The sequence below is a fragment of the Typopeltis vanoorti genome, chromosome 8, assembly GCF_054136105.1.
Source record: "Typopeltis vanoorti isolate ZY-2024b chromosome 8, IOZ_Tvanoo_1.0, whole genome shotgun sequence".
Classification (NCBI taxonomy): domain Eukaryota; kingdom Metazoa; phylum Arthropoda; class Arachnida; order Uropygi; family Thelyphonidae; genus Typopeltis; species Typopeltis vanoorti.
The window spans coordinates 42,810,686-42,835,712 of NC_143556.1; the positions used below are offsets into that span (position 1 = coordinate 42,810,686).

The 25,027-nt window shown below is 37.2% G+C and overlaps 1 protein-coding gene across 3 annotated transcripts in view; it reads right to left on the reverse strand.

Moving 5' to 3' along the window:
* Nucleotides 1-25,027, reverse strand: part of LOC150103955 (spectrin alpha chain-like) — an 850,682-nt gene that overhangs the window by 94,348 nt on the left and 731,307 nt on the right. For all 3 annotated transcript variants that reach the window (XM_090397194.1, XM_090397195.1, XM_090397193.1), the window contains one exon: nucleotides 20,612-20,724. In XM_090397194.1, the coding sequence (XP_090253320.1) occupies nucleotides 20,612-20,724 (113 nt within the window). The remainder of the gene's footprint in view (nucleotides 1-20,611; nucleotides 20,725-25,027) is intronic.

The window sequence follows — 25,027 nt, forward strand, 5'->3', positions numbered from 1 at the left end:
CCCCAGTCTAACATTATTTTATGAATAAGGGGTGATATGATAAAGATGTACAGGTTGGTAAGGGGCTGTTATAGGATCACCCCTCTTCCTGCTATTTACTAGACCCTACAAACTGCATGTCTCAACTTTTCTTCATATTCAACATTCCAGAGATCAGAAACTATGTTTGTCAATCACCTCTGGATGCTTTCAAACATCTCTTGATCCTTTTGAAAACCTGGTGACCAAATCTGTGCACAGTAGTCCATATGTGGCCTAATCAGAGCCTTATACAATGGAACCAGAATCTCCTTACTTCTACAAGTCAATGTTGTCCACATCATTGCCAGATTTCATTGTATTGTTCTCACAATTTTGGCAACGTCCTCTAAATTTTAGATCCTAATCCCCCATCACTGCAGAATCTCTTATTTCTTTCACCTCCAACAATATATCCCCAACAATAGTAAATTCTACATCCCTTCTTTGTTTTTAAAATATTTTAAACCTTAGATATACACTACTGAGTTAATGATTTCATGCACGGGCTGTGTAGAAGAAATGAAGGCAAGTTTTTAGATGTGTGGTGTGTTTGATGGCAGCAAAGACTTATATGAGAAAGATGGCCTATACTTAAATTCATTTGGCATTAGGAGCCTAGAGAAATTACTTCGTGGTATGAGACCTCGAAGATGCAGAGAGTCAGGAAAACTAGATCATCAAGGGAAGAATGGAAAAAATGGGTGTGTGAAAGTTCGGCTATGATATGCAGATGTGCTAAAGATACGAATGTCTTCAAACATGGTTATGATGTATCTGGCAAAGGAGTGGAAAAATATGCTTTGGGTTTGGACCTTTCAAGAATGTCTGGGGAGGGAAAAGAGAAAATTCTAGAACAAGACCAAATAGATTGCATATCTAGTTATAATATAGGCTAGGTAATAATTTATTATGTCCATATACAAATAAACAGGAGCATCAGAAACAAAGGTGTTTAGTTCATTGCTTTATTGAATATGATGAGGCCTAAGATTGTTGGCATTAGTGAAACATGGCAATCAGAATCTGATATGGTAAGTGGGATCGAGTGTAATGGGTATACAGTTTTTTTTTAGGAATGACAGAAGAGATAGGACAGGAGAAGTACTACTGATGATATCAGATAACTTAAATCCAGTTAGGGTAGAAACACAAGAAAACAATGATGGTAACAATGTCCCATGTAGCTGTGAGTTTGGGTCTATACGGTGTTAAATGGAAGTCAACAGAATGAAATATGGTGGGGTATTGCTATAACATGGCAGCTCAGTTGCAGGATTGCCAATTTAATCTCATGGGTACCAAACGAGTGATCACTGTGGGCGACTTTAATTTTCCAAACATTGATTGGGTAGAAGAGAAATCTTATGATAAGAAAGAAGACAAATTTATTGAATCGTTGCAATACAACTTTCTCAAGCAGCATGTGAAAGAAAGAACTTAGTGTCAAAGAGTGTTGGATTTTCTCATAGTGTCAGAAGGGGTCTCATAAGAATATTTCTAGCAGGAAAAAGACGGGTGATATGATAAAGTCTATAACCTTTTGAATGGGAGCTATAGAATATCAACTGATGAAATTTTTCCTTATATGAAAGGTGTGTGTGGGGGGGGGACACGGGGAGCATCCATAGAAGTTAAGTTTGTTTACAAAGTTTGTTTACTAGGTTTTTCTCCCAGAGAGCAGTGAGTGAGTGAGTGGAATTGTTTGCCCTTAGGAGTAGTAAGTGCATCAAGTATGAACTTTTTTAAGGGAAGGCATGACAGCTGGTTTGGGTGATTTATAGCATCCCTCATCGAGTCCTTGATTCCCTGGAAATATCATGTATCAGATAATAATAATAATAATAATTATTATAATTATAATTCTTGCTCTCCATCTCATCTCATCACTGTCATACCTTCGAAATGTGCCGACTACCTTTCCTATCACACCATTATCTTTTATCTTTCTCAACAACTTCTTGATATCCAATCTTACATTGTCCTTGTTCTGAGTCAAGTAATTTGTCCCTACCATCACATTTGTCCCAACTCCTTTGCTCACTTACTCCTCATATCCAACACCTTAATCACTCTATTCGAGTTACCTCTCAGAAAACAAACCTTGTTCATTTTCATGTTTACTACACTTATAATAATGGAATCACCACACAAAGCCACTAATGGGTCTTTCATTATCTTTTCATACTGACATTATTTGTTTCCATCTTCTTCACTCCTCCATACATATCTCCAAATCTCTTCATTTCACTCCACTGGAAGACTATGTACTCAATTTTTGAAACTTTACTAGAGGAAATGGAAATTTGAAATATTGGGGACATATTGCAAAGGTGGTGGACTGCTGCACAACTGAGATGGATGCTGATCACCAAATAAAAGCGTGGTGATTCCAATGTATAAAGCAATAATCAAACTACACGTGGTTTATCATGTTCAAATCTGGTGAGTTGGATTTGATGGAGATGAAGTAACCTTACACCTTGGAGAGGGTATATAGGGTATATAAATAGATCATAAAAACGATATCAGGCCTGTACAGGAGGATCTAAATGAGCTGGACAGGCATGTGAATGAATATGGATATTAGTTTAATGTAACTAAATGTATGGTCTCTTGATATTGGGATCCATTAATTTTAAACATTAATTTAAAACATCAATATAAGGATTTATGAAACTATACTAGAGGAAATGATAATTTGAAATATTGGGGATATATTGTATATTGCACAGTGGTGGCTGTAAAGACAGCCTGAGGGTAAGCAAACTGCAGAGTTTGGTGGGTAGAATACAAAGGGGTAATTTGACTGAGACATTTAAACTGCTGGGATGTGTTTATGGGATTGGCACTGGAGATATTTTTTACATATAGGAAGCTTTTTCACTTTACAAAGTAAATTATACTTAACAAGAAATTATAAGCAAACAAAGAGTGTCTACATGACTAAGTTACTTGTATATAAAGGCTTTTAACATCACATACATTGCTGTAATATCACATAATGCAAAACATATTCCTTTAGAATCTTTCCTGAGCTAAGACTTAAATTATACAAACATGCCAAGGGCCTAGCCAGATCAGCTGAACATTCCTTTAGCACACATGCTGATATCCCATCTGTAAAGTTATTCTTCCAGTCATTCTTTCTTTTACTTGCAACATAAAGATAAAATTCTGTTGGGTTGCCGTTAACCTATGCAGCCAATTTCTCTTCATACTTGAACTTAGCTTTCTGACCTGAGCTTTAAATATTTCGTATCTCTCACACTTATTTTCATTATATTCGTCCACATCATCATCTTCTTCTTATGGATCTTTTGTTTAATCAAACTGTACATTAATTTCAATTTAATTTCACTCCCATTCTATTTGTTCTTCAAACTATGAGGACACATTCAGATACTACTTTAAGCATCTTTTCAAAGCTTCTGATGCACTGATGATATCCTTTCTATTCAGCAATCGATAACGTGGAACAAAAGATAGTATTCTCTTGAGTTTGTCATAATTTCCAGATTTGTAGTTCAGCATGTAACCTGTCCTGATTGAAACATCCATATAGTTGTCCACTTCCCAGGTCAGTACAGCATGATCACTGTCACCAACAGGTGGCAAAATAGTCACATCCTTAATTGAGACACTTTCTGATGCCATGATCAAATTTAACACTCTTTATCCTCAAGTTGCTTGAGAAAGTTGTCATGTAGCTCAATAAATTTTCCTTTATTCTTATCGTGAGTTTTTGTTCCAGTTTTTTCTAGTTTAATTATGACTTGTCACATGGCTAGCTATCGAAGTCCTTTGCAAAATCTAAATATACTACTTTATATACATCCCCTTGTCCAATGCATTTGTCACCTTGTTATAATAAGTAAGCAGATTATCAAAATATGATTTTCTTTTAGCAAACCAATGTTGTCCATCATAGAGAATTCTGCTGCTATAAACCCTGTTCTGAATCTTGGTCCTCACAAGCCTCTCCATCATATTGACAGGAATTTCAGACGAGCAGATTGACCTATAATTCAAAGCCTTACCTTAACATCCCCCCGCCCTTTGTGAAGCAGATAAATTCTGTCCTCTTTCCACACCTTTGGAACGTGGACCAATCTACGACTCATGTTAATGAGATAAGTTAAAGCTGTTGTTAATTCCCTGGAACATTCCCACAAGACACATGCGATATACCAGGGGAGTTCAACCCATTGATCATGATCGACCGGTCGATCGCAGAGCGATTTTTGGTCGATCTCTTGTATATTCCTCCTTCCTTACAAATTTAATTAAAACTGAAAACATGAACATGCACATGAACTTGAGATAATAAACATTCAGTATAGTTTACATTTAAAATCAATAAACAATGAAATCATTTGGAAGTATGCACATGAAAAATGTTTTTGCCGCCAAAGCTGTACATGGCGGCATTAGAAAGATTGTTATTGAAACTTGTATGTATGAGAAAGGCTTGCAGGCTCTAAGTGTAAACATCTCTGAAGTCAGTCAGAAAGAGTTCAAACAACTTTCTGATGGCTGGCAAATTATTATCAAAAGAAAGCGGAGGAGAACAAAAGGCATGCCGAACTTGAAACTTAAGATGAAAGACTCATACTGATTCTTTGGGGGTTGCCAAACTTCATGCAAAGTCTCAGAGGAGGCCTAATAAAAAGGGACTGAAGCAAGCAGAAGGGGTCCTGGTTCCAGAATTGCTGTCAGAGAGGAGGCTGCCCAGTCCAGAGTTGCCGTCAGAGAGACTGCCCAGATCCAAGTTGCTTGAGAGAGGAGTTTCCCGCTTCCAGAAAGGAGCTTCTCGGTTCGAGACGTCACTAGAGAGAGACTACTTCTATGCCACAGACAAGGTTTCAAATTGCCAAAAGGAAGAGTTCCAATTGCTGGAGAAAAGTTTCCAGGCCAGGTCAATGTCAGACATTCACCAGTGTGTTGCGTTTTCATTACAATTTGATGAATCAAACAACTTCACTGATATTGCTCAGTTAATGGTATTTATTCGCATGGTATTTCAAAATTATTCAAGTAAAGAAGAACTTTTGAAAATTATACCATTATTGGGAAGGACTAGGGGAGAAGACATTTTTTCGGCATTTGATGAATTTGTGAAACAACACAAACTTCTGCTTTTTAAACTTGTGTCTATTACTATTGATGGTGCTCCTGCAATGATAGGTAATAAATCAGGCTTCATTTCATTATGTAAAAACGATGACAAATATGCCTTGTTTCTTACACTTTTAGCATTTCTATACAAACATAACAACTCATTCCTGGATCTATAGCAAGTTTCACTCGAAGTTGTGCTACATATTAGATGTGACTTCTCCATACTTAATTCAAGCCATTTCTTTTTCTCCTTATTCATCTTAGAACCTTCTTCAAATCCAACTATTTTCTCTTGATCCCAGGTCATCTTCTTTCCTTTTTGTCTTACACACACACATTCACATCCTCTTGGAGCATCAGTGTTTTTCATGCTATGTTCCCCTTTCAATCTGAGCCTCTCTGTTTGTCATGCACACTTGTTCTCTATTCTCATGCTACCGACTTTTTCATTCATAACGATCACTTCAATTTCTCCCTTCTTACTATCCTGCTCTCTCACATCACTTCTTACTTGAACAGATTCATTCTCTGCACTCATTTCTTTATCTTCCAGCAGCAGTCCTCCAAATGACTCACATCAGACCATTCAAATGCAGTCCATCACTCTTATACAGTCAAATTCATCCTTCAAACTCATTCCACACATTAACAAACTGCACTCCTTTCTCCTCACACATTTCCACTAACTTATCATTCACAATCTTTGCTCTCCACCTAATTTTATCAATTAAAGATGACAAACGGTACATGAAAATTGAAGATAAAGGTATTCTTGATGTATTGGATAATTAGTTTGAAAGATTGTTAAATAAAACAAGTGGTGATAGCATAGTGGTGGAAAGCACTCAACAGGAATGGCATCTTGAAAATATATCTGTAATGGAAGTGGAAATAACTAGCACAAACACCTGATATTTGGAAAGGCAGCTGGAGTAGATGATATTCAACCAGAAATGCCAAAATATGAAGATATAAAAGTTTTACAGTGGCTACACTGCATAATTTAGAAGATCTGGTCAGAGGATTGAATTCCATATGATTGGAGTAGAGCACGTGTAGTATCTCTCTATAAAAATGGAAATAAAACTGAATGTGAGAATTACAGAGGAATTTCTGTACTGAGTGTTCCTGGTAAGAATTATGCAAGTATTCTTGAGAAATGGTTAAGAAAAATTGTGGAGGAGAAGCTTGGAGAAGAACAAGCTGGGCTCAGGCCAAAGAGAGGTTGTCAGGATCTCGGGGTGTCAAGATTTTCACTTTAAGACAAATAGTTGAGAAATCATGAGAATATAACAAGGATCTGTATTTAAGTTTTGTAGATCTGGAAAAGGCATATGACAAGGTGCAAGAGGAAAGCTGTTGAAAATGCTCCAGTTATATGGTGTAACTGTTACATTATATCAAGCAATACATAGTCTCTATTTTAGTTGTAAATCAGCAATTAGAATTGAAGGAGGTTCAGGAAGATGGTTTAATATTCAGTCAAGTGTGAGACAGTGGTACACATTATCTACACTGTTATTCGTCATCTATGTGGATAACATTATGAAGGAAAGTAGTATTAAACCTGATATCAAAATTAGAGATGTTATTCTCAGCTCTTTACTTTATGCAGATAATGTTATACTCCTAAATAGATCCAGGACAAGTCTGCAGGATTTCTTGACCAAACTGAATAACTGCATAATAAATTTGGTATGAAAATCAGTATTAAAAAGACAAAGGTGGTACAAATTTTAGCAAAAATGGTAAATTAAATATGGAAATAGACAAAAGAATTAGTAAAGGCAGTATGGTAAGAAGTCAGCTGAATAAATTTATATGGAATAAGAAAGAAATTAATCAAAAACTAAATTAGCTATATACAAGACAGTGTTCAAAGCAATTTTAACTTATGCATCTGAGAGATAGCTTAGAAATAAAAACTTGATCAAACATTGGAGACACAGATATGTGAGAAAGAGAGAGAGAGAGAGTAGGGGACTGAACAGATGCATCAATGGCAGTATCATATTAAAAATGAGGATATTAGAAAAGAACTTGCCATTATTAGCATTCAGGAATGTGTTAGCAGAGTTGATCTCAGGTCGTATGGCTGCTTAAACAGAATGGAAGAGTAAAGATTAGCTAAAGAAGTGTTCTTTGTGAGGATTGCAGGAAAAAGACCCAGAGGAAGACCATGATGTAGGTGGATGATTGATACAGTAAAAAAGTGCCCTAATATAAGATCTGATAATATTGGAATGTTGAGAGGCTAATCTGGATGAAAATTGTTGGCAGGAAGTTAGTAATGATGTAACTTTTCATGTAGTACTATCATAGGCTCTTGTACACCCCCATAAGGGCATGTGTCAGGAATTTGATGATGATGATGACAAATTCTTTCTGTATTCCCTATGAATTTTCTATACTGAGAGTTGACTATAGAAAACTCTCACCATAGAAAACTTATTGGAAATAATGAGAGTTGACAGCATGTAATGGAAAATACTAGGGGTCAGAGAGTGCTTGACCAAGTAATTGCATCTGAGGATTTGGCTGTAACTAATATGACCACATTGCCACCAACTGGTGAGAGTAATCATAGGATATTGACTTGGGAGGTGGCTAAAGGTGTGGAATTTACAATTAAGACAGGCTATATGTGGAATTACCGGGCTGGTAAGTATGACAAGCTTAGGAGTTTGATTGGTTCAGTACCATGGCATGTAAAACTGCAAGGGCTGGATGTTGATAGTGCATGGGAGCGGTTAAGAAGTGTTTGCAGGAGGCAATGACTGACTGTATACCTAGAGTCTGAATAATAATTCAAGTAGTGGTTAAATGGATGAATAATACCATTAAACTATGAACATCAGCCATGCAGGCTAAAGAGAATCCCAAACAGTTTTTTGATATGTTGCAAGTAAAAGAAAAAATGTATATGACAGAATGATTTTAAAGAATGCCTATGGTGGGAAGGTAATCGAATCAGTTGATATAGTGGAATTACTGAGCGAGCACTTTGCAAGAGTATATCATCCAGGTAGTGACATTGCAGGAATGAATGACCCAATAGCTTATATGGGAATTGTGGTGAATGAAGTGGAGGTAAATAGTCTATTACAAAACCTCAATGTCAATACATCTGTGGGATTTGAAAGTTTATTTTGAAAGTTTATTTTTCACTTGGTCAGACTATAATAAATTTAGTTTAATCCTTTATCCAAGTGTGTGCAAACAAAGTTTGCGCCTGAAAGTATCTTCAGGACTGGGGCAAAGTGGTACAACACTGGGCGACTCCTTGCAAATGGAGGAAGCTACCAACACTCCTATCTCAGTATCTACCATAATGCAAAACATCTCCTTGCAGATATGTATAATGTTATGCATTAAGGGAAGGGCCACCACTCAGACTAGTTTCGACCTTTATTCAGGTCTCTTCAGTGAGAGCCAGGCCTAAGTGGAGATACCAAGGCAGAAGCATTAGCAAGGTCACCTCCTCCTACAGGAGCTGCCAAACGGTGTGCCACCTTTTTATTAAATTACTCTGGATTTAGAGAAAGATGTTGAAAGTTTATTTGGCCCTTCCCTTAATGCATAACATTATACATATCCGCAAGGAGATGTGTTTTGCATTATGGGAGATAATGAGATAGGAGTGTTGGTAGCTTCCTACACCTTTGCAAGGAGTCGCTCGGTGTGGTACCACTTTACCCCAGTCCCGAAGATACTTTCAGATGCAAACTTTGTTTGCATACACTTGGATAAAGGATTAAACTAAATTTATTATAGTCTGACCAAGTGAAAAATAAACTTTCAACATCTTTCTCTAAATCCAGAGTAATTTAATAAAAAGGTAGCACACCGTTTGGCAGCTCCTATAGGAGGAGATGACTTTGCTAATGCTTCTGCCTTGGTATCTCCACTTGGGCCTGGCTCCCACTGAAGGGACCTCAATAAAGGTCGAAACTAGTCTGGGTAGCAGCCCTTCACTTAATGCATAACATTATACATATCTGCAAGGAGATGTGTTTTGCATTATGGGAGATACTAAGATAGGAGAGTTGGTAGCTTCCTCCACCTTTGCAAGGAGTCGCCTGGTGTTGTACCACTTTACCACAGTCCTGAAGATACTTTCAGGCGCAAACTTTGTTTGCACTTGGATAAAGGATTAAACTAAATTTATTATTATCTGTGGGATTAGATGGTATACCAGCTCGTGTTGTACGTAAAGCAGCTAAAGAATTGTCAGTGCCCTTGACCATTTTGTTTAATTTGAGTCTCGGGTCTGGGTTAGTCTCGAGGGAGTAGAAAGAGGGGAAAATAGTTCCACTGCATAAAGGAGGTTCCAAGACTGCTGTTGTAAATTACTGAACAATCAGCACATCAGAATTCATTGTCAAGGTCTTGGAGAAAATAGTCAAGAGGAAAATACAGGATTGGATAGATGAAAATGGGATACTGTCTGTGGGACAGCATGGTATTGTAAAGGTAGCTCATGTCTCAGTAACTTGATCACATTTTATAATACAGTGATCGCTGAACTGGATAAGGGTAATGGGTTTACGGTGATTCTAATGGACCTTGCTAAGGCCGTTGACAGGATACCACATGGAATTCTAATGTGTAAACTGCAACAAATGGGGATGGATATAGGATTGGTGAGATGGATAAGAGGATGATTGATGGTGAGATATCAGAGAGTGGTTTATTCAGGAGTAGAGTCCAAAAGATGGCCTGTGACTAGCAGTGTGCTGCAGGGTTCTGTTCTTGGACTACTGTTCAATTTGTTCATTAACGATATAGGGAAGGATGTAAGAGGAGCGGTTCATTTGTTCGCTGATGATGCAAAGTTGGGCAGGGCAATAATGAATGCAGAAGATGTCAAAATCTTGCAGGATGATTTGGATAGATTGGAGGTCTGGGCTAAGGAGAATGGATGTCAATTTAATGTGACAAAATGTAAGGTTATGCATTTTGAGGTGAAAAGATTAGGAGCAGCATACCACATTGGTGGAACCGTACTCCAGGAGATTGACGAGGCCAGGGATTTGGGAATGTTGGTGGATAGGGAGTTGAAGTTTAGGGGGACACATTGCAAAAGTGGCTAAATCAGCTCATCAAATCACTTGGTTGCTGAAGAATACTTTGATGAGCAGAGACAAGCAAGTTATTGTTCCTCTGTACCGAGCCTTGATAAGATCTTATATCGACTACTGTGCCCAGATACGGGCACCAGGGTTTCTTCTTGATGGGGAGGAGGTGGAGAGGAGCCAGAGACGAGTGACCAAGATAATAGCAGGTCTGTGGAATGAACCTTATGAGAACAGGTTGAAGATTTGTGGGTTGCAAAAATTGGTTGATAGGCAGAAAAGGGGTGATATGATTGAGACATTCAAATTACTGAAGGGTTTCTATAAGATTAATCCAGAAGATATTTTTGAGAATAGGGCTGGTGGTGGGAGGACTAGGAGCCATACATGGAAGCTGGGCAAAAATGTGGTTAACAGGGGTGTTAGAGCTAGGTTCTTTACTTGGAGAGTGGTAAATGAGTGGAATAAGCTGCCAGAGCTATGGCAGTGAATGAGTTCAAAGCAAGGTATGATAGATACTGTGTGAATGGCAAATAGTTGTTCTTGACATGATGTTAGGGCCACCCTCGATGAGTTGCTAGACTCATCGAGGGAGATTGCCCGTAATAATAATAATAATAATAATTAATGAGCAGTTCATAAAGGTCTTTCATTCTTGTGAATGTGACATCATTGAGAGTTTGAGAGCAGGTCAATGATAAGGAAGAGAGAGAAACTGACTGTAAGTGAACAAGAAGTATATAGGGAATTGAGGAAACTTGATGTTAATAAGGCTGTGGGAATTGATAGTATATTGGCATGTATTTTGAAGGAATGTCCAAGGAGTTGGCATCTACCTGGGCACATTTTTATAATACGAGTCCCTCAATGGGTCAAGTTCCAAAGGAATGGAAGGAAGGCAAGATTGTGGTGCTTCATAAGGGAGGTGATAGAACTCAAGCATCAAATTATAGGCTTTCTGTGTATCACGTGGAAAGGCTTGGACATTGGCTATGCATTTTTACTAAATAATTTAAGGAAATTACAATGTCAACTAGGATATACATTAAAATAAATTTTAATATACTTCAATATTACGGCAACGTCACGTTGCCATTTTCAAGAAACTTAAGAACAAGACACGTGCACGCAGGCACAACAAACACTAAGTAAGGAAGAAGCAGGAAGCTATTATTTCTCCTAAAGTCCTGATGGTGCCCTCTAGTGGACAATGTTGGTATTCTTGGGTGATTGGGCTGAAGGTCTTCTGATGTAGGTTTCCCAAATTTGAAGCAGTCTCATGCAGCCAAATTTGTTGAGGTTTGGATTGTTTCTTAGGGCTGAAGCTGATTCCATGAAAAGCCTTTCATATTTATATTTACTACGGTGTATTATCGTGGCTTTCTTCCACCGTATTCTATGGCAGGTATCCGGCACATGGTCAGCAAGACCAGAGTGGCTGTATAGGTGAAACCGGATGTACTCCTTGTGTTCTGAAATTCTGATATTTGCTGTCCTGCCTGTTTGGCCAAAGTAAAACAGCTTACAGCAGCAGGGACCTGGTATATACCAGGTAGGTCTGGGGGGGGGGGGGGAGGTCTTTAGTAGAGCAGATGAGGGATGTCAATTTTTTATATGGTCTGTATCAAGAAGTTAAGTCATGTTTCTTTAGGATTTTTGTAATTTTTTCCGAGGTGCCTCGGATATAGGGCATGGTGGTGGATTCAGAGTAATCCTTGGTGTGTGTGTGGGGGGGGGTTGTGGTTTACTGGTTTCAATATTTTTTGGATTTTTTGGAGGATGGGTAGACATTGGGTGAGAAAGTGTTGATAATGTGGTTTAGTTCTGTGGTTAGGGCTGTGAATGAAATTGTTTTGTATATTTTTATTCTTCATTCACATTTAACATAATCTATCATATACTAAGCAAGACTTGTTTAAATATTATTTGTTAGTCCCTTGCTTAAGATTTATTATTAATGTATCATCCTTGAATTTTGTCAGCTATTATTTAATTATATAATTTTAATGTATATTATACTATTGAAAGGACTCTGTAGTAAATATCATTTATCTTATTAATTTATTCCTTCAATAATATTATGAGGAATTCTATGTATGTAACTTTTATGTGCCTTATATAAACTGTAACATATATTTTATTATTATTATTTGTAAATGAAATGAAAGAGAAATTAAGTAACTATAATATTTTTATTATTATTTTTCATTACTCGGTGTAAAGGTATAACTTATGTAACGCTAATGCTTATGTTTATGTTTTGTTTTGATCATTGCCATAGAGATAGAAATAAAATAGAACATGCGAGCATAGGGTGTGAGATTCGATAATTGGGAGAAGAGAAAATTAACGAGTTGGACGGAGTGAACAAGTTTTAGGCAGGAAGAAGGAAGGCATATAAGGAGAGGTAAAAGTAAACAACAACACTGAAGGGCAGGGAATTCAAGGGAGTAGCATTCAGAAGTGTACAGAGAAGAGGAGAAAACTTATAGACTGCTGAGAGTAAAGTCAGCGGTGGCAGTAATAGGAATTTAGTGCCGTAATGAGATAACTAAAAGACCAGTAGATTAATAGAAGATTCAGAATAAATCCACTAAGTTTTAGAATTACTACGTTCCTATATCACTTTAAAGAAGGATTGTACAAAGCTCAATTTGTTATACAGTAGTAAACATGGAATAATTATTCTGCCCTATAGTAAGCCCATCAATAATTGTGTAGCGCGATAAATAATAATTCAGTTATCTCCTTGAAGAATTCTTTTGAATAGTGTTCCATTGGAGTAACAAGTGAATAATAGTTTGAAATGTGCTCACATTGAATCTGATGTGCTAAGGATTAATTCCGGTAAGAACAGTCCTATTTTATTTATTTCAATGTGAAGGTTTAAGTGATAGTTCCGTCTCGAATATCCTAACATTTATTGTGGCGTTTGACTGAATTTAGCCAAAGTTAGAAGTTGAAAATAATTCCCCTTGAAACAATAACTGCCGCGATTAATAATGTTATAAGTGCTTGCTAAGTGTTAAATATAGAGTGTAACTGAGTGATACCAGCAAATTTATTTAGCAAGAAATTCTGTAGTACTGATCAGCGTGAACAATCTTTGTTATTGAGAGAACTGTGAATTTTGTATCTGAAGATTTGAAGTCCAATTTAATATGAATGTTTTGACCTGAAAAACTAAGTTAATTGTGTTATCTTATTTTCAGAGTTAAATTTATGTATTTGTCATATAACCTTGTATTAAATGTTTTGTTTTATTGATTTCAATATTGTGTGTGCCTGATTCTTTTTCATTGCACCGTTCATAAAAAGTTCGAACGTTGTGGGAGCCCTAAGTGAAAAATATTAAATTCGGCCTGTATGAATAAGGAGACTGCTAAGTTAATTGAAAATTGATTCTACTATTTTACATAGACTAATCTAAATATAGGGTGGCACAGTATAAATATCAATTTCCCTACAACTGATTAGTAATCAATCAGCAATTAATTGATTTTATTAAGAACAACATTATAACAAGATGGCGAACCATAGAGCCAAGAAGGACGTTCCAACAGGGCATTGTCATTTGAACAGATAAGTTTAGCCCTGTTGTGTAGTGTCTTAATGACTCCATATTGTTGTGAGGAGGGGTGGTGGGATTGTTGGTGAATGTATCTGCCTGTATGGGTGGGTTTTCTATAGACTGAGAAAACCAAGGTTCCATCAGGCTGATGGGTGACTAGCGTGTCTAAGAAAGGAAGGCAGTTGTTTTTTAGTTCTTCCAGGATGAATTTGATTCTGGGGTGTTTGTTGTTTAAGTGTGTTAGGAAGGAGATGAGTGCATCAGAGCAACGTGGACAAATAGCGAACACACCATCAACATAGCAAAGCCAAATGTTTGGTTTTTGTGAAGCAGAGTTTAAGGCTTTCTCTTCAAAAGTCTCCATATAAAAGTTGGCCAAAGGTGGGGAGAGTGGTGAACCCATGGCTGTCCCCTCTATTTGTTTGTAGAATTTTCCTTGCCAAACAAAACAGCCTGAGTTCATTGTGAACTGAAATAGGGCTGTGATACCGGGAGGAAATTTAGCTTGGATTAGCTCTAAGGATTCTTTGAGAGGGACATTTGTGAATAAGGAGGAGACATCTGACCATTATGTCAGTGTGTTTGAGTGTAAGGTTTTCTATGCTGGCAATGACATGGGTTGAGTTTTTCATGTGTGAAGGTGTGTTGCCAGTATAGTGTGAGAGAGCTTTGGCCAAATGTTTAGCTAGTTTGTATGTGGGGAATCAATGCCATCCACTATGGGACCTAATGGCACATTTTCCTTATGTATTTTTCAGGAGTCCATAAATATGGGAGGGGGTGGGTATGGAGTTAAATGGCTTTAATTTGTTAGTGATTTCCACAGGCCAAGAAGTGACCTTCTTAAAGGAGCCTGTGGAGTTTTGTAATTTGTGAGTTGGTGGGATTGTACTCAATAGGGAGGTAAGTAGCCCGATCTAACAATAGAGCTTTCACTTACCTGTGTAATCCTTTTGGTTAAGCAATACTGTGGTGTTCCCTTTATCAGCTTTGATGATTATTATTTTCTTGTTTTTCTTTAATTCTAGTAGAGATTTTATTTCCTTACTGGGCATGTTGGATTTTGGTGGTTTACCTTTGGTCAAAACACAAGCCACATCCAGTCTAATATCGTTGGCGACATGGTTTGGAAGGTGTCGTATCCTACATTCAATAAGTATCATAATATCTTCAGCAAGTAATCTTCTGGGCGCAATGGCCAAGTTGTGGCCACGTGGAAGGGCATCAAGTGCTTCAGGTTTCACACTAAATGATGAAAGGTTGACTACCGTTTCGGTAGGAAGTTGTTGTTTTGAGATCGAGTTCTTTTTTAAATTTTCAAATTTTTTGATGTGTCGATCTCGTACTTTTTTAAATTCCTTCTCCGCTGCAGTGCACGAGATGGTGTATAAAACAGACCAAATTTTGTGGCTTAAGGTGCTTGAAAGGTCATCTTCGAGTGCCTGGATAGCTAAGTTAGCATCATTCAGGAAACGGCGAGTTGTGGCGATTTGTTCCCTGAGCAAGGCTTGGCTGGCACGGTTATAAATACGAAGAGCCTTTTTGTGAAGAGAAACGGTGCATTAATTTGACACAGTTAGGAATTACCTGGTTATCCCGGCAGCGTTTTAGGAAGGCGATATCATCTCTGTGGATTATCGTAATTCTTGTGGAAAGGCTTAGATGTTGGTTATGCATTTTTTACTAAATAATTCAAGGAAATTACAGCATCAAAAAATTTTCAAGAAACTTAAGAACAAGACATGTGCACGCAGGCACAACAAACAGTAAGTGAGGAAGAAGCAGGAAGCTATTATTTCTCCTAGAGTCCTGATGGTGCCCCCTAGCAGGCAATGTTGGTATTCTTGGGCGACTGGGCTGAAGGTCTTCTGATGTAGGTTTCCCAAATTTGAGACAGTCTCATGCAGCCAAATTTGTTGAGGTTTGGATCATTTCTTAGGGCTGAAGCTGATTCAGTGAAAAGCCTTTCATATCTGTATTTGCTACAGTATTATCCTGGCTTTCTTCTGCCGTATTCTATGGCAGGTATCCAGCGCATGGTCAGCAAGACCAGAGTGGCTGTATTGGTGAAAACGGATGTAGTCCTTATGTTCTGAAATTCTGATATTTGCTGTCCTGCCTGTTTGGCCAAAGTAGGACAGCTTACAGCTGCAAGGGACCTTGTATACACCAGGTAGGCCTAGGGGGGTTGGGAAGGTTGGTCTTTAGTAGAGCGGATAAGGGATGCCAATTTTTTATATGGTCTGTAACAAGAAGTTAGGTCATGTTTTTTTTAAGATTTTTGTAATTTTTTCTGAGGTGCCTCGGATATAGGGTATGGTGATGGATTTAGAGTAATCCTTGTTGTGAGGGAGGATTGTGGTTTACTGGTTTCAATATTTTTTGGAAATTTTTTGAGGGGGTAGCCATTGGCTGAGAAAGTGTTGAGAATGTGGTTTAGTTCTGTGGTTAGGGCATTGTCATTTGAACAGATAAGCTTAGCCCTGTTGTGTATTCACCCTGGAAGAAGAAAAAAACAACTGCCTTCCTTTCTTAGACACGCTAGTCACCCATCAGCCTGATGGAACCTTGGTTTTCTCAGTCTATATATAGAAAACCCACCCATACAGGCAGATACATTCACCAACAATCCCATCACCACCCCTCCTCACAACAATATGGAGTCATTAAGACACTACACAACAGGGCTAAACTTATCTGTTCATATGACAATGCCCTAACCACAGAACTAAACCATATTCTCAACACTTTCTCAGCCAATGGCTACCCCACAAAAAAAATACTGAAACCAGTAACCCCCCCCCCCTCACAACAAGGATCAATCTAAATCCATCACCATACCCTATATCCGAAGAACTTCAAAAAAATTACATAAATCCTAAAAAAACATGACTTAACTTCTTGATACAGACCATATAAAAAATTGGCATCCCTTATCCGCTCTACTAAAGACCCCCCCCCCCCCAGACCTACCTGGTATATACCAGGTCCCTGCAGCTGTAAGCTGTTTTACTTTGGCTAAGCAGGCAGGACAGCAAATATCAGAATATCAGAACACAAGGACTACATCCCATTTCACCAATACAGCCACTCTGGTCTTGCTGACCATGCGCTGGATAACTGCCATAGAATACGGTGGAAGAAAGCCACGATAATACACCGTAGTAAATACAAATATGAAAGGCTTTTCATGGAATCAGCTTCAGCCCTAAGAAACAATCCAAACCTCAACAAATTTGGCTGCATGAGACTGCCTCAAATTTGGGAAACCTACATCAGAAGACTTTCAGCCCAATCGCCCAAGAATACCAACATTGCCTGCTAGGGGGCACCATCAGGACTTTAGGAGAAATAATAGCTTCCTGCTTCTTCCTCACTTAGTGTTTGTTGTGCCTGCATGCACGTGTCTTGTTCTTAAGTTTCTTGAAAATGGCAACGTGACATTGCCGAAATATTGAAGTATATTAAAATTTATTTTAATGTATATCCTAGTTGACATTGTAATTCCCTTAAATTATTTAGTAAAAAAATTAAATAAATAAATTATCTGTATATCAATTGGGGTTAAAATGTGGGAGAGGTTAGTGAGAACCAGAATCCAGAATTTGGTTGACAACAATGGTATTTTCCATGCTGAAGGAGAGCATGGATCTGCTAAAGGGAGGTCATTTATTAGTAATCTACTTACTTATTACAATAAGGTGACAGCTTCATTGGACAAAGGAGATGGATACACAATAGCATACTTAGATTTTGAAGGTTTTTGATAGATTACAGCATGATAAGTTGATAGTAAAACTAGAGCAGATGGGGTTGGATATTAGACTACTGCATGGATTCGGAGATTGGTTATCTGATAGGCATCAGCAAGTCGTTTATGTGGGAGCAATATTCCAGAAAAGGAAATTCATTAGCGATGTGACTCGGGGGTCTGTTTCAGGGCCATTGCTGTTTAACCTTCATGTTAATGATATTGGAGAAGATTTGAATGGGAATATTCAGTTGAGTGAATGGGCATGGGAGTGGGAATAAAAGTTCTCCATTGCAAAATGTAAGGTTTTAAAATTTAGGAAACAAAGATAGGAAGTAGAATTTATGCTTGGTGAGGATATATTGTTGGAGGTGGAGGAAATAAGAGATCTTGGGGTGATAGTGGATAAGGATCTGAAATTTAGTAGATACATTGCCAAAATTGTGAGGACAACACAAAGAAGAATTCTGGGAGTGATGCGGAGGACAGACACTGACTTGTAGAAGTAAGGACATTCTCGTTCCATTGTATAGGGCTTTGATTAGGCCATACATGAACACAGATTTGGTCACCTGGTTTTCAAAAACATGAAGAGATGTTAGAAAGGGTCAAGAGGCAACTGACTAAGGCAGTTTCTGATCTCTGGAAATGTCATATATGACAAAAGGTCACCTTTGTCCAATGAAGCGTCACCTTATTGTAATAAGTAAGTACATTAATAAATTTAGAAGATGCAATTTAAAGAGTCTAGTGGATACAAGGAAGAGGGGTGATATGATAGAGATGTACAAGTATAAAAGGGGTTGTTATAGGATTAATGCTGAAGAGGATTTTCATAAAATAATGAGAGATCAGGTGAGAGCAAGAATTCATCACTGGAGATTGTATAAAGAGGATGTGAACAAGGGAGCAAGAAGCAGGTTTTTTGCATGAAAATTTGTAAATGATTGGAATGTGTTGCCGAATGTGGTGTCTGCAGAGAATTTGAATTGTTTAAGGTGTGGTATGATGTGCTATGTGTATGACCAAGGGACCTCCTAGACGAGTCTTTGACTTCCTTGGGTCTTAGGGTAATAATGATAATAATAATAATAATAATAGTAATAATAATTTCTGAGCTTTTTCAATAACCTCCAGAATATTTTACCACCTTCATGATATTTATTTTCGATGTTCTTACCACAGTCTTTCCATGATTTTTGTTTAGATAATTTTACATAATGCTTTGCTTTCTTACATTTACTCTGGATTCATTAAGAGAACAAGCTGACTTACTTGGAACTTTCGATATGCTTTCTTCTTTTTCTTGACTGCCTGTTTAACTTCCTGAATCCACTATGGAGTTCTGATTTTTCTATCCTTGTAGATTACCTTTCCACATGCCCTCTGGTTTGGCAATGTATCACCAAGGTTGAATTCTTGTTTCCAAACTTTTTCAGTTTTTCTTGAATAAAGTTTGTGCATTTAAGTCTACAGTTTACATATTATAGCTATTCAATTTTGATTTGTTTCAAAACTTTCTTACACACCATTCTTTTTCAATATGATGTTCAATTTTATTCTGCTCAAGAGTAAATGGTAATCCCTTCCTATTTCAAATTCTCAGTATACGCTTGTGTCCTGAACCAGTGAGAAATCATCACTGTTGACAATAACACAGTCAATGATACTTTTCTTATCATGTGAATTTGTGCACATTTTTATGTTGGAACATGGTGTTATTAATAACTAGTCCATGTCCTGAGCAGAAATCTAGCAGGTACTTTAACCATTATTATTTGCCTTGCTCTTTTCTCTGAAATTTCCTAAACAATTCTTATATATTTAGTAATCATTTCCTACTCTTGTAGATCTTAACAGATCTACAAGAAGGACCAACTTTTTCTTTTTTGTTGTGTTGTGTTGTCAGCTGTATTCTCTAATGCTTCGAAAAATTCCTCCACTTCTGCTTTAATAGAATCTTCTGTGGGACCATAAGCACAAATAAGTCTTGTTGTCCAGTTCCCCATTTGATATGAGCACACATCATTCTACTTGATATTGCCTGACATTCAAGATTATCCTCATATTTAGTGCTTAATGTTATAGTTACTCTTTCTTTTCCCTGATTGTTATTGCCTGAATGTAGCATCTTTTATTTTTTGCCTAGAAAGATCTCACCTGTTTTTGTCTTCTTTGTTTTGATAACACCTATTATATCAATTTAGTACTTATCCAATTCTTCTGCTAGCTCCATTTCTTTACAATTGATTCTTATGTTGATAGTGCCAATCTTTGCTGATGTTGAGTTGTGGTTTCTCCCAGTAGCTGACTTTTCACTGTTCACCCTGGTTCCTTAGTGAAAACAATGGGGGGTGGGGGGGGGTCCCAGCCAGCACAAAATTCCATCATGCTGTACTGTCATTCTGAGTTATGGTTTAAGCCAATAAGAATACAATTTGTTTGTTTGGCTAAATCCCAAATTGTCAGCCCATCCTCATTCATTCAGTATCCAGATAAATAACCAACAAGGTGCATTATGAGCAGATGAGGATTGGACATTAGGTCAGAAGCCTTGGTCGATTCTCCGCATTCCCCAAAAGGCCAGTTATCCAGCTTTGACCCTTAAGCACCACAGAAACAATTTATTATAATGGATAATTTACTACAGTAAACTTCTTTACAATTGCATTTTGTCTATGAGGCTTTGGTGAGGACTTCTAGTAGTTTGTTTAGCAAGCGAGACTCTATCCACTATAAAAATTTGTTATAGTGGATAATTTGCTAAAGTAAACTTTTTACAATTGCATTTTGTCTATGAGGCTTTGGTCAGGTTAGTCTGTTTAGCAAGTGAGAGCTGTGTGTGGAAACCTTACACAAAGTAACACTTCTTCTTGGCTAAAATTTAATTTATATTTATCATTTGACAAAAAAAAAAGGTTCTTTATCAGATTTAGTAAAATATAACTAATTATCGTATTTCATCTTTATAGTGAGTGATTTTATCTTTCTTTTTGCCACATAATATGGGATGCATAAAATTAGATGGTAAACTTTATTTATTTGTTTAATTTGTTTTTTTACCCTATACATTACCTGGTATCCGTAAGCCAGTGATGAAAAGCATTTGCATGTTTCGCAAATTCTACTCTTAACCGATCATTTTCTTCTTGTCGCTGAGCTTCCTTTGACAATTCCATATCACGTTCCTGAATCATAAAACAAAGCATCTCTGTTTAATTTGCTGAGTGTTTTTTTTTTTTTTTTGTAATGTTTAAAAAACATTAAACTATAGAAAAACAGCAACTTTTTGTGAGTGAGCACAGACTTAGGGAATGCTTTGCAAAGCTCAGCAGACAGAAAGAGTAGAGGTGATATGATTAGATATAACTTGTGATATGGGGTTTTTCAGATAAAGGAAATAACGTATAGGTAACAGGCAGTGGAAGAATGAGTTCTATTCCCAGAAACTGTATATGAGTCAAGTGAGGAAGAAAATGGAAAATATATTTTTCTTTTTCATGGAGAATCAGTGGAGTGCTTTGCTAGAGTGTGAATGTATAACATACAACATCATAACTCACAGGAAAGGTATAATATCTGTACTGGGTATTCCATGTTTGGTATCTAGAACAGGGTTTCCAGAGTATGTATAAAATAAATTTAAAAAAAAATATAGAAAATATATAAAATTAATAAAAAATAGAAAAAAATTCTTAGCCCATTCACAGTAGGAATGTATTATAGGTTTACATAAAAACCTTTTGTGGGTGGAAGCCACAAAAAAAAAAAAAAAAAAAAAAAACTTCTCTCTCATACATATATATATATATACAGGGTGCCTGGGATAGAGGTATCCAAAAATAATGGCTTATTATAATGTGAGAACCACTCATTATATTTTCTCAAACTAAAGTTCAGTTGATAGGAAATGTCTCCAAGATTTATTCTGTCACACTTTCAAGGTCAATAGTGTGCATGCATAGTCACACATGCACAAAAATGGCATCAGAAAGACCTTTCCTGGATGTTGGATCAGAAGAGGAGGCCCAACTGCTTGGCTGCCTAGATCTGATATGATTCCATTGGACTTATTTTTTTTTTGCATTGAGCTTTATTAAAGCTCAATGCAAAATGCTCAATGAAAATGCTCAATGACAGTGTATCATTGCAGCAGTTGCTCTATAACACCTCAGTTGCTGGAAAAACATTTGGGAGGATCTTGAGTATCGTTTTGACATCTGTTGAGTTACATAACGTGCCCACATTGAACTTTACTGACCTTCATAAAAATTTGCTTAGCTATTCTGTATAATAACAAAAAATTATTTTAATAAATCTTATATATGCTGAGATATAAGAGGTAATATCAAAAAGTTTCTGGACTAGCTCTGTTTACAAGAAATTACTTTATTTATCTACATTTACACACTATTACCTTCAAAATAGTCCCCTTGCATATCAATACAGCGCTCCCAGCATTCTTGCCACTTCTGGAATGTGTCCTGGAAGTCTTCTTTTCAAAGCATGTCAAGCACCTACTGTGATTCGTGCTGGATCTCCGCAATGGTGTCAAAACGGTGACCTTTGAGCTGGATCTTCATTTTCGGAAAGAGGGCGAAGTCTGCAGGAGCCAAATCTGGCGAGTAGGGTGGGTATGGAAGTGAGATCTTGTTGTTTCTGGTGAGAAACTCACGTGTGAGGAGAGTTCGGTGACAGGGTGCATTGTCGTCGTGGAGCACCCAGTGTTTCACGCACCACAGATCTGGTCACTTTTGTCGAATGTCCTCCCTCAGACGCCTAAAACCTGGCAGTAGAACTCGCTATTGACAGTCTGGCCCCTGAGGATGAATTCTCGATGCACAATGCCGCGAATGTCGAAAAAGACAATGAGCATGCACTTGGTCGAGCTGCGGACCTGCCTCGCCTTTTTCGGTCGTGGAGATGATGGGCTCTTCCACTGTGAAGACTGCTGCTTCGTCTCAGGGTTGTACCCGTACACCCAAGTTTCGTCACCAGTAATGATCCTCGAATTTCACGTTTTTTTAAACGTGAATTTCACGTTTGCTCTTTGTTCTAACTTGCTGTCCATGATGAAATCGCAGATGTGGTAACTGGGTGGCTAATTAAGGAACGGATCTTTGGAAGTGGAGTGAACAAGGTCCTGATATTGTATTTTCTTAGAACTTTTGCTGATTTGTGTGAAACAGTACTTATGTAAGGAACAGAACCTTGTCATCATCAACTCAAAACATCAACTTGTCATCATCAACTCAAATACCCTGGTGTATATAAAATATTATGTGATTGCGATATTCCTTATTTTGGGCAGACAGACAAATCTGTCGAAATGCGTATGGAAGAACACATGAGAGACATTACTTACAAGCGACAGCAAGTGAGTGCATTATCAAGTCATATCCTTTTCTCGGCTAATCCTAATGATGATAACCAAAGTCATAAAGTCTGCTGGAAAAATCTACTAACATCTTCCGTTGCAGTGACGAAATAGAGAGAAAAATTGTGGAATCTAGAGAAATCATCTTCAATCCTGTTCATCTAAATAACAACTTAAGCTACAACCTCCCAGATAGTCATTCAGCTGTAATCATGTACTGGCGTTCACGTGATGCAGCAAGCACGCACTCTCCCAACAATGCAACAAACGAAAGAACAGCTTCAAATACAACTACAACGTTTTCATGCTAATTATGTATAAAGACTGTCTATGTTGTTCATAGTCTTTTAACCCTCAATGTTTAGTGTTTTTTCTTTTATAATGTCACCTGAAGAAAGCTGTTACAGGCCGAAACTAGTAGTGTGTTTATATTAAAACCTTTTTACTTAAATCTTGGTTCTAGTCATTTAATTCTTCATAAAACTATGTATGTTAACCGAGTCAATGATCATTTTGTCATATATATATATATATATTCATTTTTTATATAAACTGACTAAAAATCCATTAAAGATCTGGTTGGCCGAATGGATAGCGTATCCACTCTCCACCCAAAAGGCTGCGGGTTCGAATCCCACCATGGGCATGGATGTTTGTGATTGTCTGTGAAAATAGTGGTGGTGGTCGGCAGTAGATGGTGTTGGTGTAGATGATGAAGGTAGGTGCCCTCCCTTGATGAATCTTTGGACTCCCTGGAGGTGTTATGTAATAATAATAATAATAATATATATATATATATATATATTGTTGCAATTAGGATTGACTCAGGATGAATACATTTATAAGATTAAAATTTAACTGACTATGACTTTACACTGAGATAAAATATTAAGTTTTAATGAAAATGATACAACTAGTTTCAGCCTTTTACAGCCTTCATCAGGTATCCACTAAAGGTAGAACACAATAATAAAAATTGAAGTTACAAAAAACTGAGAATCACAGGCAAAAATGCAATACATAATTGATATAAAAAATGTTCTATTTTTTAAGTTGTTCTATCCAAAGCACCAAACTTTGGAGGCGTTATGTTGATGAAATTTTTATTATATGGAGTCACGGGCACACATCTCTCATGGATTTTCTTAATCATCTTAACAACCAGCATTCTAATATAAAATTCACTGCCGAACTAGAACGAAATAACTGCCTTCCTTTCCTGGATGTAATTCTTACACAATGCTCTGATAGATTGAAAATCTCTATATACAGAAAACCCACTCATACTAATAGATATCTGCACTGTCAATCTCATCACTTTCCACCACAAAAGCTTGGAACTATTTTTACCTTAGGACACAGAGCATGCTTTCTTTTAAATGAACCAAATGAGCTCCAAAAAGAAATTAATCACCTTTCTCTTATCTTTAAACAAAATGGATATTCTGAAAAAACGATTAAGAAATTTCTTCTGGATCCTCCTAAGCAGTGTACTACGGAAACTACTAATTTTAAAGGTAGTATCTCCATCCCATACATTAGTTCAGTCTCCAATAAATTGGCTAAAGTCCTTAAAAAATACAACATCAGGACATTTTTCACTACACTTCCTAAAATCCATTCTCTTATAAGCCATCCGAAGCCTGTTCGTCACAACCTAAAATATCCAGGTGTATACAAATTATGGTGCGATTGTAATACTCCTTATTTTGGACAGACTAACAAATCTATTGAACTACTAATAGAAAAACATAAGAGAGACATCTCCTATAAAAGATTACATGCATCTGCGCTATCCAGTCATGTTCTTTTCTCAAACAATCCTCATGATGATCTACAAAGTCATTCAGTTTGCTGGGATAAATCCGAAAACATTTTTCGCTGCAGTGATGAGTTTGAAAGGAAAATTGTGGAATCCAGGTAAATCCTCCTTAATCCTGAACATTTGAACAGCAATCTAAATTACAACATCCCTGATAGCCATGCTGCAGTTGTTCTATACTGGTGTTCACGAGAACTTACAAGCACGCACGCAATAAACAATGGTGCGTACAGAACAACTTAAAAAAAAAATACAACGTTTTTATCTCCATTATGTATTGCATTTTTGCCTG